This window comes from Zonotrichia leucophrys, chromosome 20 (genome assembly GCF_028769735.1).
Source record: "Zonotrichia leucophrys gambelii isolate GWCS_2022_RI chromosome 20, RI_Zleu_2.0, whole genome shotgun sequence".
In the NCBI taxonomy this organism is placed as follows: Eukaryota; Metazoa; Chordata; class Aves; order Passeriformes; family Passerellidae; genus Zonotrichia; species Zonotrichia leucophrys.
In genome coordinates this window covers 1,715,881-1,730,998 of record NC_088189.1, presented here as the reverse complement: position 1 = coordinate 1,730,998, position 15,118 = coordinate 1,715,881, and the positions used below count along the sequence as shown (strand labels likewise).

Sequence of the window (15,118 nt, the reverse complement as noted above, 5' to 3'; positions counted from 1 at the left end):
AAATGAGCAAATGTTCTTCAAGGTACAAGTCAACATACAAATTACTTCTAATTAAAGCCATGTTTCCTAATGTTCATGGGTTTTCTATGAAGAACAGCAATAAAAACAAATTTGAAGTGGGTTAAATGAAAGAGAATAGAGATGTCTGATTGTTGTATATTACACATAATCTTACTTTATATTACTAAACCCATATCACTTAGAAGAATTCAGGAAAACACCAAAGATGACTATAAAAGAGATATATATATATTTTTACATTTAAGAAGAATTTATAGCAAATTTCTTATAAACAGCCTCACAGAGGTCTTAAAAATAAATCTATACCCATAACACATTTTTCTACAGTACTAACCTAGATTATTCATTTATATTTTTAATGATAGCTAACATTTGACAATATAACCTCTACTAGTAAATGCCATTGAAATATAAAATACTTTATGTATCTCTATACTGCAAGTATTCTTTCCACTGCTTTATTTCCATTTATTTCAATCTATAGTCTCTATTTTTATGCCTATTTCACTGCAATATTGCCTGCAAGAAGGAAACATAAATGCATGTGTGTGTTTTAAGGATCTCAGCTTTATATTTCTCCTTTCTAAATACTCTGCTCTCCTCTGTTATTATTCAAATGTATACTGGATCTTAAAAATAACATGGTAAGAGTAAGTAAACTCTGAAAATCCCTGTTATTTGATTTAGTCTCCTTGCAGATTTCTGAAGAATCCATATGAATAAACTCAGGCCTCCCCACTCCCAACCTCGTCAGAACTTCAGGGAGGCTTTCGGCTCCGAAACTGTAATAAAATCTTTACAATGCCATCCCAAATACCCCATCATTTCAGACAATTTGTGCTATCATGCATACCAACTGAAATTATAGCTCCAGATAACAGTGCTATCACTCTGTCATTGCAATTTAAATATATTTTTTCAAAGGTAAGATACAACCTGCATCTTGATATAAATTAGAAATGGATGAGTATTACGAGGACAGCAATTTCTCGGCATCCAGAGGCAGGAAGGACAGTCCCTTATTTATGTAGTTACACATCACCTGAATAATATGTCTCCGTGCAGGTTATTACAATGCAGAAACCACTTTTTTTTTTTTCCCCTTGGAGATTTTTTTTTCTCCCCTTTTGTATTTGTTCCTCCAATCCTCAGCAACAGTAACGTGTTTACAAAGGTGGGTGTTTGGTTTGCCTCTGAGTAATAACACGGTGCTTTCAAGACCAAATCTGAAACATTTGTCACACATTAAGCCATGAATGTGCCAAAATAACTGTTGTATTAATATATCTGGCAGATAGCTTTTGTTTGATAGTCCCCAAATTATTGGTTTGCTCTGATATCTCTTGTGTGAAAACTATGAATGGCAGAGTCTTAATAATCATTAAGTGGTGGGGAAGGAAACCAAGTATGGGATGTTTATCCCTACCCAGTCTCTGGGGCTGTTGATTTGGAGTGGCCAGGTAAACAAGCAACGCTCTAATGTTGGGTTAAAGTGCCCAAATAGATACTTTAGGGTATTAGCCCTATTTAGAAAACAAACTCCTCAGGAGTGAGATGGAATTTTGCTGGCTAAAATATGCAGGAAGCATAAATCTCCTCCAATGCAGACAGCACGTACAAGATGTATGCAAAACTTAAATCTTACTGCACTTGAACACTGACATTATACTCCATGGCAATAGCTTACAGTGCCAGCCCAAAGTAACCCCTTGATCAGTGGTTTAAATTATTCAAAAGTAGCATTTTTAATGGAGCTTAAGTGACACAGAGCCCTCGTGCTGGCATTGGCAGCAGAAAGTGTTTCCGAAAACATGAATATTTGCAGCAAACAAATGGGAAATCTTCCCCCAAATGGGGACTGAGCCCCATCCTCTCAATCAGCCAGAGGATGGCCACAAAGCCAGGTGGCATCAGTGACAACCCACAGCACATCTTTAATTTCCACCATCTGACAAATTCATTTTCTGAATGTTATTCCAGTAATGAACACCTTGGAGAAAACCTGGATGTGCACATGGCTGTTCTGTGAACACAAGCAGAGCCTGAGTCTGCTGAAGGAATTGCTGGGAACAACTAAACAGAGCCCTCCTGGAAAAAAAACTGGTTAGAACAAAAAACTTCTGTTTGGACTTTTAGTTGATGTTCTGCATATTTATTTCAATCAAGAATATTCAAGTTTGTGAATCAAGTAAAATTAAAAATGCAAAAATGGTGTGGCATCTGAATATTACATTACATGTTATAAACATTGGTTGTGGCAACTGGTGTATCTTGCAGCAAAAAAATAGCAACACTAACGCAGCAGTATCCTACTAACAGGTCTTGGAAATATTAAGCTTGTAAAAAATCTCAATTAAGCAGTAACTCCCCCAGGTTATACGAGAACTTGCACTGAAGTCAGTGATGTTTATGGATTGACTTCCACCAACACGAAGCAAAATATAATCAAACATCTTAAAGATTAAAAAAGGAATGATGGAGAGAGAGGTTAAAATGATGTGACAAAAAAGGCCACTCACAGTAGCAAGTGTTTAAGTAAGTGTAAAATATTAAAATATTTTACAAAACTGAACATCCAAATATCAACAGAAGAATAACTGAACTTCTACATAGGAACTTTTCAGAGTTATTTGTAGATTCTCGAGGCTGTGTTTGAGATTATGAGAAACTTGGAATAATTGAGATTTTGCTAATTTGACTTTTGAATTTTCTTCTTTTTCCCCATCCAAATCAGATTTATTGGTGTGCTAGCACTGAGTGAGGTAATAACCTTTTGAGTTTCAGTGCTCTTTATCTGCTTTTTTCCATTCTCACTGCAAAGAGCAGCACTTAGTTCTTGCATTCCACACCGAAGTGCAGTGGATGTGAAATGATTTATTCTTAGGAACAAAAGAGAAATGGGCAAACAGCTATTTTGCAAATAACGAGCAGCAACATTTCTCTCTAGGGCAGTGTGGGTTTGCATTGACCAAGCTCTCTTCCTGAAAACGTTATAAAATGGATGTGTGCATGCGGGGGAGGAGCGGCGCAGCATACACGATGCATTTTATATTGTTTTCCTACTTTTACCAAAGCACGGAGCCTGACGGAGCCTCCTGGAAATGCTGAAATGAAAACTCACTATAGAGCATGCATACCTTAAGAGTTATTCTTCATCCACTTCTGCTACAAATTGTGAATGGTGTTCTGGTGACTTGCTGTGTGTTTTGCTTAGATGAAGTTTTACTGCATGTTTGCTCGCAAATGTCCGACAGCACAACTTACATTTGAACTTAGAGTCTGTGTCCTCTTCTCCAGCTATTGTTTCAGGAGATCTTTGAACTGAAACTCTGGAGATTTCTTGCTCTACCTTGGTTTGCTGCTCCACAGCCAGCCTGTTCATGTCTTTCATTTGGAAACCTAGGTGGGATTCTAAGTGGCTAATGTAAGTAGAGGGGGTTCGGAACTGAGATGCACAGTCGCTGCAATAAAAGACTGGATGTCCTTTGTCCATGTTTTTCAAAAACTTTGTTCCTCCGGTTTTCCTAAGTTGATACTTGACATTTGCCAACCAGTGGCTGATGGTGGTCATCGACAGTCCAGTGAATTTGGAAATCTGCATGCGCTCTTGTGGGCCTAGATCTGATAATAAATATTTACCTTCAGATGTCTGGAAGAGGCTGGAAGCAAACTGAGCTTGCAAAATGAGCAGATGCTGAGGGTTCCAGTTTGACTGCCTGCCCTTCCTTTTATGCAGAGTGGAGACTTCCGTGGAGACGTCCTCGAAGCGTCGGACATCTATTTCCAACTTCATGGACGGGATCCTTGAGGATGCAGCAGGTTTTGGTGTGGTAGCTTTGGGAAGAACTTTGACCATGTCGGCGATGTCAGACAGAGCGTGCTTCTGAGGTGGAGAAGTACAAGATTGTGCTTGAGCTGACTCAGCTTTCTTGCCTTTGGATTTGGTCAGGTCAATAGGCTGGTCGTTGTTTTCAAACAAATAGTGCCTGGATACGCTTGCAGGCTTTGGTGGGGTTGGAGCGGGAGATAAAACTGGCTTCTCCATCATGTTTAGATTGGGTTTGTGGAACATGGAAATTGTGCTAGAGCTGGGGCTGCAGCTGGATTGAGGCTGTAAGGGCTCAGTGGCTTTGCCCAGGTGATTGTTCAGGACGGACTGCAGTGCGCTCAGGGGGTTCACGCAGGGCAGCTCCGAGGAATGGTTGGCAGTGGCACAACCATTACTGAGAGAAGCTGCCGGTGGCTCCTTGAGAACTGGCTTTTCTTTTCCACTGTCCTCTTTAATTTTGTCTTCTTCTTTCAAGGGACTTGGTTCTGTCTTTTTTGGCTCCACAGAAGCTTCAGCTTTGAGGGGAGGTTCCCTCTCATTTTGGCTGAGTGAGGCTGGCTCAGCCTGGACAGTCTCCTTAGCATAGTCCTTATGCACCTCCTCCTTGTCCTCAGCCTCCTTCTTCACTTGAGTGCACTGGCTCACGTTTGCTGAGATAGGGACCAGAGGCATCACCTTCCACTTGGGCGCTATGGGCCTCAATTTATTGGTCATGGTTGGCCTGATTTGGAGCACCTGGGATCCCACAGGCAAGGACGGCTTGGCTGCCTCGGAGAGCTGGTAAGCTGCGTGGATGCTGGGATACGCACTCCAGCTGGGAGCTCCGTTCTGAGCTTTATTGATGGCTGTCGTGACAGTGTTCTCCAAGGATTTTAAAATGTCCCCACCACCCTTTGAACCATCTTCTAAATCTTCTTCTCGGAGGTACTGATATTTCATTGTGGGATCCAGGGGTTTCTGAAGAGTGTCTTCATACTCCTCAGTTTTCATTGCTTTCTCATCTTTGTTTGCATCATCAGCTTTATCTTTTTTACTTTCTTTTTTAAGTTCAGAGGCAGGGCCTATGCATTCTGCAGATGATTTACTGGTTGATTTTGAAACGGGGCTGTCACTGGCTGGTGCTTCAGACAGCGATTGCATTTTTTCCACAGCCAAAGGATCCAGAACAAGTTGCTTTCCTTTCTTTGAAGCTGAACTTGTGACTTTCAAGAAATGGCCAGTGACCATCATGTGGGTTGTGAGCTGCTGCAAGGTATCATGAGAGCTTCCACATTCCATACACTTCAAAATCTGTGATTTGCAGGCCTCGAACTGCCAGGTGTAGCTGGCCCCGTTCTGGTACCCGTAGCGGTTGTTGGAGGAGAGCTGCAGGTTCGTGTTCTTCTGGGGAGAGAAGGTGTCTGAGAAAGACCCTGTTGTGGAGTCGGGGGAGCAAGGCCTGTTCACATCAAACACACGTTTCTTGGCTGGAGTGACCATTTTTGAAGAAATGGTTGGTACCGGCTCCTTCAAAGGCACTTTTTGGTAATGTTTTGTTTTTATCATATGAACACTCAGATCTTGAAGGGAATCAAAAGAGTCACCACAGAACATACACTTCAGAACTTTTTGTGCATCTTCCTTGTCCATGTCCTGGAAGGCCCTTTTCCGGGGCTTGGAGTAGCTGGTAGGTCTGTGCTTGTCCTTTTTGTGGTTGTCATCCTGGTAGTGGCCTGTCTCGTTCATGTGCACCGTGAGCTCTACCAGGGTGTCGTAGGCAGCGCTGCACTGCCGGCAGCGGAACCGGCTGGCGCCCGTGAACACAGTCCCGCACATTTTGCTGCTCTGCCTGTAGAGCTGCACCGAGCTGAACAGGTTGGGCTTGGAGACAGGCCTGGAAGGTAAATTCTGCTGCAAGCTTTTGGACAGTGCGTCTTGGTGCCAATCGAAATCAGCTTTGTTCCCTCCGTTCCTGTTGTCGCAACTCCTCTTTTCAGAGTTGGACAACTTGAAACCCAGCCCCAAGCCTGTCCAGTAAGAGTCCGACAGGATGTTGGCATAGACTGCTGTCATTTTATCCATGCAATCGTGTGCTTCGCTCTGGGCTTTGGGGTGGGCGCTGCTTTTGGGGTCCTGGGGCTCCCTGGAGCAGATGTTTTTGATATCTGCCACATGGTCACTACTGTCACTCAGCAGCGACTCGTTCTCCGCGTCCTGGTTGGAAATGTGACTGACAGGGGAATTCTGGAAACTGAAGTTCCCTTTCTGCTCAGGACCCACTTCGTGCTCCTCATCCGTGCCAGTGTCATTGCTGCTCTGCAGCTGAGCAGTGGAGTTGTTGTCATCGTCATCTTCTTCCTCCTCCTTTATATCTTCCTCTTCCTTTAAATCTTCCTCTTGGACGTAACCTGAAATGTAATGTCAATATATGAAATAACCTGTTAAAGGAGAATGTTTCAGTTCCACTTTTCTGCTTTCACTATGTATTTTCTTTACTGGATTTTGTTTTAATCTATAACTATATTTTCTGTTAGTTCTGGAAGTGAAAAAAGCCAAATGATGTCTCCTTTTTGTGAAGGTTGCTGCATTTTGTTGGCAGATGATCATAATTCTTTATAACTGCCAGAGATCCCGAGTTAATAATTTTCCTGTCATGGGAGTATAATTCTAACTGTCCTGTAATGGGACAGTTGGAAAATTCATATGTAAGAATTTAAAGTTTATACTAAAAGCTTCAATTCTATGAAATTGTTTTTAGCCTCAGTGAGAGAAGGGGTTGAATTTGCAAGGAAGAGAAGAAAAATAAGTGCCATAATCTTCCTGGTTCAGAGCATCATCTAGGTACAGTAACCTTTTGCCACTTGATCACCTAAAAATACACTTTAGGATGTACACAAATAATTTATATGTCAACATACAACATCTGAAAGTGTTAATAGGCATAAATGAAACCCTTTTTTTATAAAAGTAATGTACTGTGTACCATAAAAACAAATTGTGCTTCAGTTAAGTTTTCCTTTGGAAGGTACATACAGTAATTTATTCCTCACAAGATCCTTTGTCCTTCTCTAGGAAAAGCAGAAGTATCAGACAGCTGCACATCCCCCACAATATGGATAAAATTTGCTGCTTAATTAGGCATTGACATGTTTACTATAACCTTTACAGAAGAGTAACTCGTGCTGAGGAATTCTCTTTTTTTTTTTTGGTGTCTGTGTAAGATACTGACACAATCTCATGTAAGTGGGAGAAGTAACCAGTTCCAGAATCTCCAGAGGCTCTACAGGGAAGGCAGAGAGGGATTCTCCATCAGGAGCTGTAGCGACACACAAGGAGGAATGGCTTCAAACTGACAGAGAGGATGTTTAGCTGGGATATATGGAAGAAATTCTGCCCTGTGAGGGTGGGCACACCCTGGCACAGGTGCCCAGAGCAGCTGGGGCTGCCCCTGGATCCCTGGCAGTGCCCAAGGCCAGGCTGGATGGGGCTTGGAGCAGCCTGGGAGAGCGGAAAGTGTCACCCACTGGATTCTGTGACTCTGTGCAGAAAGCGCCATCAAAATTTCACAAAACCATCAGTCACATCTGCTTTAATGGTTTAGGGGTTTGGGCAGCTTTAAAAACACATTTCAGTGTCCTCCCTGTAAAAGCATTTCTGTTTATGTAAATGATTTAAATTGCTGTGGGCATTTTAAGGACAGTGGAGACCAGTTCTGCAAGACAACCTCGGCTACAAGAGATGCTCGTGTTCTTCCAACAGGGCTTTTTAGTAAGATTTCATTGGACATGAAGGGATGGAGCTGGTTAACAGAAATAACATTAATTTAAGTGGACTTTGCATTATTTATTTTAGAAGTAAAGAGTGTCTTATATCTGTACACCCACATGCTTTAAATGCAGAGTCTGTAATAAGAAGCATAAATTTTGCACGTCACACTGATGTCCGTGTAATAAATTGTTGAGTGACCTGTTCTTTTCCCACCAGTTCTCCCCCAGGCTTATTCTGGCATTCCAAACCTCTGAGATCCTCATGTGTAACTGTGTTACAGGGAAGAAATAATATGAGAGAAATCCAAACTCAGTAACTGGATGAATCCTTCCTCCCTTTCCTAGATGAGAAATTTTCCCACCCAAATTAAACAGGCCCAGGCAGATATAAGATGGGAAAAGTGCAGTCCTGAAGAAGTGGGAGACTGAAATGTCACTATCATTAAGAATTGACAAAACTCAGGAGCTTTAAAGCATTGAATGGAAGCAATTTTTTGGCTTTCTAAATGGAAATGCCATTTTGTTTAGTGCTGATTGACCTCAAGACAGTGTATGTAAAAATCATGACATCAGTAGGTATAATATTATTATATGGATAATAATAAAAAATATAATTCCAAATTATTTGGTTTCTTAATTCCTCTCTGTGTCTTTGTGATTGGATTCATGGCAACCTCAGAATCCTTCTCTAGGATGAGAGCTGCAATAAACAGCTGGTTCTTCACTCTTCAAAAAGGACATTTTCTTGGCCATTTCTGGAATATTTCCACAGAGGAGCTAAAATAAACCAGGTCCAGTTAACACACCTGCAAGAACTGGGTTTAAACCCACCCTTGGAGCTGGGACCTTTCCAGGGGGTGAATCCAGGACTACCCTGGGATGGCACCACGTTATCCATCACTCCTGACCTGAACTGGGGACTGTCAATACAGCTTTTTGTCAAAAGTGTTCATTCTCACTGTTAACTTTTCCACCAGTGGATACTATTTTTACTCAAATTTGCTCTTTTTCCATGTAGAGAAACATTTATTAAAACACATATACATATATATCCATGTTTCTTTCCAAGACTGGAAAATTTATTTTCTGCCAAGAGAAGGGACAGTGAATCATTGTCCAGAACAACTCTGCTAATCCATGTAAAACCCATGGCACCACCTGCACTTCTTCAGCCATACACATTCCAGTTTTCCTTGAAACAACATCATCAGGAAAGCAATCTCACAGTGCTAGAAGGTGATCTTGTTTCCTCCTTGTCTGGCTTCAGCTCAAACATCTTTTTGTGTTTGGCAGAAGCTGTTTCTTTCTCTGAAAGGTTCCAAGCAGATAATGGATAATGACCACTTCTCATTCCTCCTTCTCCAAGATGTCGAACTGCATTAAGCACCCACAGACAAATCTTAACCTGGCTCTTTGTAGGAGTTCAGAGCTACAGTTTCATGCCATCTGAAAATCAACTGAAGAGAGAAATGGGCAGCTGGGGGAAAAATAGTTCCCTACTCCATTGCATAACTCTTTATCAAAGGCATTTTGGAATTTAACGGGATTAAAACCAATGGAACACTTTAGAAAAGCAATGGAATTCTATGGAAATAACTCTCAAAATATGAAATTTGCCATAAAGGAGTGAACTGTAGAATTTCAGAGTTTTTAAGGCTATGTTCAAAATTTCTGTGCTACGGAAACAACTTCCTGTTGAGTTCTCCAAGGTGGAAAGAAAACACAGGGAAAGATTCCTGAATGTGGCCCAGAGAGCACCTGGCTCTGAATGATGAATGGAAGGGACAAAGGGACATCTCTGTCACCTGGCCTGAAAGTCCTGGTTTTCAGTTTTAGTTCCAAAGCCAGCTGCAGCCTGAGGAAGGTTTTGGAAGTCCTCAGAAAAGGCTGGAGATGCTCAGTTGTCTCTTTGCTGGGAGGCCAGTTCATTAATTTAAATAATGGGGCATTTTTTGCAGCTTTTGTTGCTGTTACTATTTACCATCACACCCACTCTCAGTTTGCAGTGGCTCAGCGTGGATCACCACCATGGTGATGAATTTTGTACCCAAAACAACTTGGCACATCAAAGGAGGGATTTTTCCCAATATTCCTTCGAGGGTTTTTTTTCCCCTAGAAATTAATTTTTCAAGTATTACAGCAGCTGATACCAAGGCATGAATTCCTGCCTCTTGCAGAGTAGGAGAAGAACACCCACCACCCTCCCCTGCAGGAGGACAGGAGCAGCTTCTGCAGGAGCAAGGACAAGAGTGGCTTCCACACTGACTGAATCCTAACACACAAAGGCAATTCCATGAAGCCATAACTATTATTTATATACAATGCTGAAATGAAGCTATTTGGGGCTTTCATTTTGTTGTTCTTTAATTAGAGTTGTATTATAAAGTTTTCTATTAAATATCCAATTTCCTACTGGTTAAGAAGGCAAAATACCCCCGAGTTTCAGTGGGCTCTTAGCAGCAAACCAGAACAGATTATGTCCTTTACACTTCATCCTGCACAGTTATGAGCCAAATGATCAGTGGCTGGAGGGAACTGCTTGTGAGTGACCCATAAACTCAAAAACAATAATAAAGCAGAAAAAAAACCTAACATAAGCAAAAAGAGAGGGGAGCTGATGTGAGCTGCTGAGTGCAGAGGAGGGAAGGAATTATTGTGGAGCTTTTTCTTGAATATTTTTCCTTAAGGATATCATTGTTTGCATAGGCAGTTATTGAATGAAAAGCAGCAAGGCACCCTTTCAGTCAGTTTGAATCCATTCCATGCCAGGTGCTGGCTGCTGCAGGAAAGGATTCCACCATGGCTGGGGCCAGGAGCTCCAGTTCCTCACACAAGGGCTCTGTGTGTCATCATTTGCCTCTTGCTAAAAATATTTGTTATTTTCTACAAACTCCTGGAACTGACAATGCCATTTTTACAACCAGTTAATGGTGTTTGATGATCCCTAGATTGTATTTCCAACTGAGATGCTCCTAAAGAAGGTTGTGATTGCAACGAGCTCAGCCTCCCCCTTGCCCCAGCCACCCCAGCTCCCTCCCTCACACCACACTCCTGTCCTGGCCTCAGCAGGTGAGGTTTGGGGCAGGTGTCACACCCCAGGTGAGGTTTGGGGCAGGTGTCACAGCCCAGGTGAGGTTTGGGGCAGGTGTCACACAGCCACACAGCCCAGGTGAGGTTTGGGGCAGGTGTCACACACCCCAGGGGAGGTTTGGGGCAGGTGTCACAGCCCAGGTGAGGTTTGGGGCAGGTGTCACACACCCCAGGGGAGGTTTGGGGCAGGTGTCACACAGCCACACACCCCAGGTGAGGTTTGGGGCAGGTGTCACAGCCCAGGGGAGGTTTGGGGCAGGTGTCACACCCCAGGTGAGGTTTGGGGCAGGTGTCACACACCAGGGGAGGTTTGGGGCAGGTGTCACACACCCCAGGTGAGGTTTGGGGCAGGTGTCACACACCAGGTGAGGTTTGGGGCAGGTGTCACACAGCCACACAGCCCAGGTGAGGTTTGGGGCAGGTGTCACACACCCCAGGTGAGGTTTGGGGCAGGTGTCACACAGCCCAGGTGAGGTTTGGGGCAGGTGTCACACACCAGGTGAGGTTTGGGGCAGGTGTCACACAGCCCAGGTGAGGTTTGGGGCAGGTGTCACACAGCCACACACCCCAGGTGAGGTTTGGGGCAGGTGTCACACAGCCACACAGCCCAGGTGAGGTTTGGGGCAGGTGTCACACACCAGGTGAGGTTTGGGGCAGGTGTCACACAGCCACACAGCCCAGGTGAGGTTTGGGGCAGGTGTCACAGCCCAGGTGAGGTTTGGGGCAGGTGTCACACAGCCCAGGTGAGGTTTGGGGCAGGTGTCACAGCCCAGGTGAGGTTTGGGGCAGGTGTCACAGCCCAGGTGAGGTTTGGGGCAGGTGTCACACAGCCCAGGTGAGGTTTGTCACACAGCCACACGTCCCCATCCCTGTGAGCCCCACTCAGTTCCTGGGCCAGGCACAAAGGCTGCTCTCCAAGATGCAGCATGGCCTGGAAAATTCAAGGCAGACAGTAGCAGCAAATATGCTTTCCTCATTAGTCACTTTAATTGCGCCACTGTAAATCACTTTGCTGATGAAAAGAGAAGCCTGAAACTTTTGTCTCCCTTTGCCTTTCTTCTGTTTTCTCTTGTCCTATTTATTGTTGTAGAAAACAGCAGAGTGGCTTTGTAAATTTATAGATTACTTCATTTAAAATCCAACTTTCAAATTATGTTTTCCTTCTTTCATTATCCTGGGTTGCCCTAAGTACCAATCTAAATTTCTTTCAATGGCATGAGCTACCAATCAGAATCACAAAAAAATATATATCTATAGAAATTGAAATTGTAATGAGTCTTACCAGTGTATTGCCAGCACTTTGGTTCATTTGATATGAACTTTGTTTTTTTAAAGTACCACATGGTAAGGCTTTGAAACTTCAGTTTGTAAAAAAAACTGTAACAGCCTTACAGCCTTTGAAGTCACTACTGATATAACTCTGAACAGATCCATTCAAGTTCAACTAACATCAGACAAATGTTTAGTGTATCAGAGGAAGCCACAAAAGCAAGGATTTCATCAATATTTCACAACAGCCTCAGGGAAACTGTAGATTGCAATGCTGTAGGGCAGCTAATGGAATTACACACAAGGGTTTTGTACATTTAAAATAAGCAGCTACTAAAAAAATTACCCTTCAGTTTGATAGAAACTGTATAAAACTGCAGATGGGAAACAATTAAATAGCTACCAACATTTATCCATGTCAGCCTGATAGGTCATTTAATAACAGGTATTTCTTTCCTCCTTTCTTTTTTTTCCTGGTAGGGCAATAATAAAGATTAACATTTATGAAAAGTAGCATAAAATATAGTGCAGCCAAATGAATAATTAAAGATGCTTCTGAAGAATTTGTTTGCTATTGTATGGCCGTGAAGACTGCTCTCCAGTAATGAAGTACATTTATATTAACTACAATTATAAATAGAAAGAAGATGAGGATTATGTTTATGGACACTTGCTTGTTATCCTAAAAAAAAAATAAATCTTTGGCTTGTTTCTATTGAATCCATGGCTTATCTCGTGGACAGCACATGCTCCTGGAAAAGAGCTGGGGCTGGCTTGGAGCAGGTGAGGAGGACACAGGACACACAATAAACAATAAACCCAGCGCAGCTCCAGTAAGATCTGCTTTAAGCCAGACCTGCCAGTAATTCTCATAAATCTGTGCTGGTTACTCAGAGCTGGTTAAATGCTGCAGCATCATTTCTCTCTCAACATCTCTTTAGATAAGGTACATAAGTAGAAAGTGGGAGTAGAATGAAATCTGTCTTCCTCATTTGCCTGCTTTGTTTTGATCTTGCATTCCAGGCAATAAAAAACTGCAAATAATTTTGAAGTGTGATTTTTCCCTTGCTGGGATCACGGTGTTAAAGGAAGAATACACAGATCATCAAGTGGCTGATTTCCCTCTTTATTTTCCTTCCTGGAACATCCTGCTGCATGTGGTGGTCCAAATGAATACTCTGCTTCTTTGGTGACAAATATGATGGCCAGCAAACATTGACTTTTGACCATTAGGCTTGCCTGCACTTATAGCCACATCACCATCAGAGCACTGAGGCAGCATGAAGGTCATTACCCCGACAGCATCTTCCTTCCACCAACTTCCCAGAGATGTAAGCAATAAGCACTTGCAAGAGATTGATATGATACTTTGTGAGTAATTTGGATGAACTATAACACTAACCCAGTAAAGTATTATAATTTTAAATGTGTCCAGAAAATAATTGAAATTCTGGTTTAGCTTCATCATAATGCACAGTGCTGGGTATATTTAACAGCTGACTAGTTTAGCATGAATATTGCTTTACAAATGAGGTCATATTGTTTTTAAGAAACAATATTGCTATCAAACATGTTTAGGAGGAAAAGCAAGAGATTATGAGTACACTTTTAACCTTTCTGTCTCTTTCCATATCTGTTTACTATGGTGATTTAGGTGCTCAGTGTTGTTTGAAGGCAAACATAGAAGGTTCTGGCATTTAAAAGAGATCCAGTAATGAGCAACTGGCAGTCAGAATCTTTCTTATTATTACTCTGTCACAAAATCTCTGTTCTACATCACTCCATCTTTGCAGCACCAGTCAGAGATGAGAAAGGTCAGAACATCTCCTTCAGACGTGCAGGCAGCCAGAAGCCAGCCGGGGCTGTGGGGAGAGCCACAGGTAACAACCACAGGTAACAAACTGAGTTTCGCTGCAGCAAACTTCCCCTGCAGGCACTGCATGGGCAGAGAGGGATCACACCACTGCTGTCCCCTCTGCAGAAGGAGGGATACCTAAACAAGCCATCCAAAACAGCATTTTACACAAAATATGGACAATTTCCATTCACCTCCATGATATTTGGGTATTTCCTGCCAGGCAAGGGGCACTCAGAGGGGCTGATCCTGATTTTCCTGTCTTGTTGCAGCCAACAGAGCCAAAGATGCAGCAAGTGGGAGAAGAATCAGCCTGTGATCCTGTGAAATCCCTTTCAAAATGGAAAAACTTTTAAGGTCCTGCCTGAAATATTCTCTCTGAGAGGCACAACCTCAGGTGGCTCTGCGAGCATGAACTTGCAACCAGTTTTGCCTGGAATTAGGGGAATCAGCTCCTACAATTCTCTTGATTACCAATGTAAACACACTGTGTGTTTATTAATCCCTGTTATTTCATCATTTATTGATTTGATTTATTTATTTGCTCTTTTGTTATTTACTGCCTCCAGCAGCAGCCACTGCCCTGCCAAAATCTTCTGTCAACATGGAGTAAAATTCTTCCCTCCACCAAAATCTCCCAGCATTTTCCTCTCTCTTTCCACCCAATTCTGAGATGCTGCCCCACAGTTTCCTTGCAGATATAAAGACCTTTTAATAGTAAGAATTCTAATAATTTTCAGTAGTAAACTTAGTACTGTTGGCTCTGCTCTGCAAAGAAACTTGTGCAAAACAAATCAATCCATGTCAAAAGGAAAAATGTCCAACTGATATGAAAATAAACACGGTGTCCAAGTATCTATCAAGATTCATAAAATAACGGAAATTTCAAGGGAAGAAAAAAAAAATCACTGAAACCCAAATATTAAGCTGTGTTCTTTTAAATCGGGTCTCAAATGATCCAAGGAAGGGTTGAGAGCCAGGGCCAGTGCACAGATCATTTACAGATCATAATCACCCCAGTCTCAGTCTGCATTCCTGCCCTGTCCTAAGTGATATCTGACATTTATCACTTGGGACAGAGCATGAAAAAAGAGGCAGCAACAACAGGAGGCTGCAGCTGCACTGGCTCAGCTTTTCCTGAATCCCAGCAAGAAATAACAACGCTGAGTTATGGGCAAAAACCCCAGAAATCAGAGAGGTCATTACTGACAGAAACAACTTGTCCAGCACAGGTACCATGATGTCACCACTGCTGAAGAGAGGGACCTCAGAGGGTACAAAAAAGCCATTTATTATTTCCAGCAGAAG

The 15,118-nt window shown here is 42.5% G+C and overlaps 1 protein-coding gene across 2 annotated transcripts in view; it reads right to left on the bottom strand.

The window, feature by feature from the left end:
- The window catches only part of TSHZ2 (teashirt zinc finger homeobox 2), a 207,387-nt gene that overhangs the window by 70,756 nt on the left and 121,513 nt on the right, over positions 1 to 15,118 (bottom strand). Inside the window, exon 2 of one of the 2 annotated variants that reach the window (XM_064730114.1) lies at positions 3,159 to 6,237. In XM_064730114.1, coding sequence (XP_064586184.1) covers positions 3,167 to 6,237 — 3,071 coding nt within the window. In that variant the 3' untranslated portion in view covers positions 3,159 to 3,166. The remainder of the gene's footprint in view (positions 1 to 3,158; positions 6,238 to 15,118) is intronic. The other variant, XM_064730115.1, reaches the window with a different exon arrangement.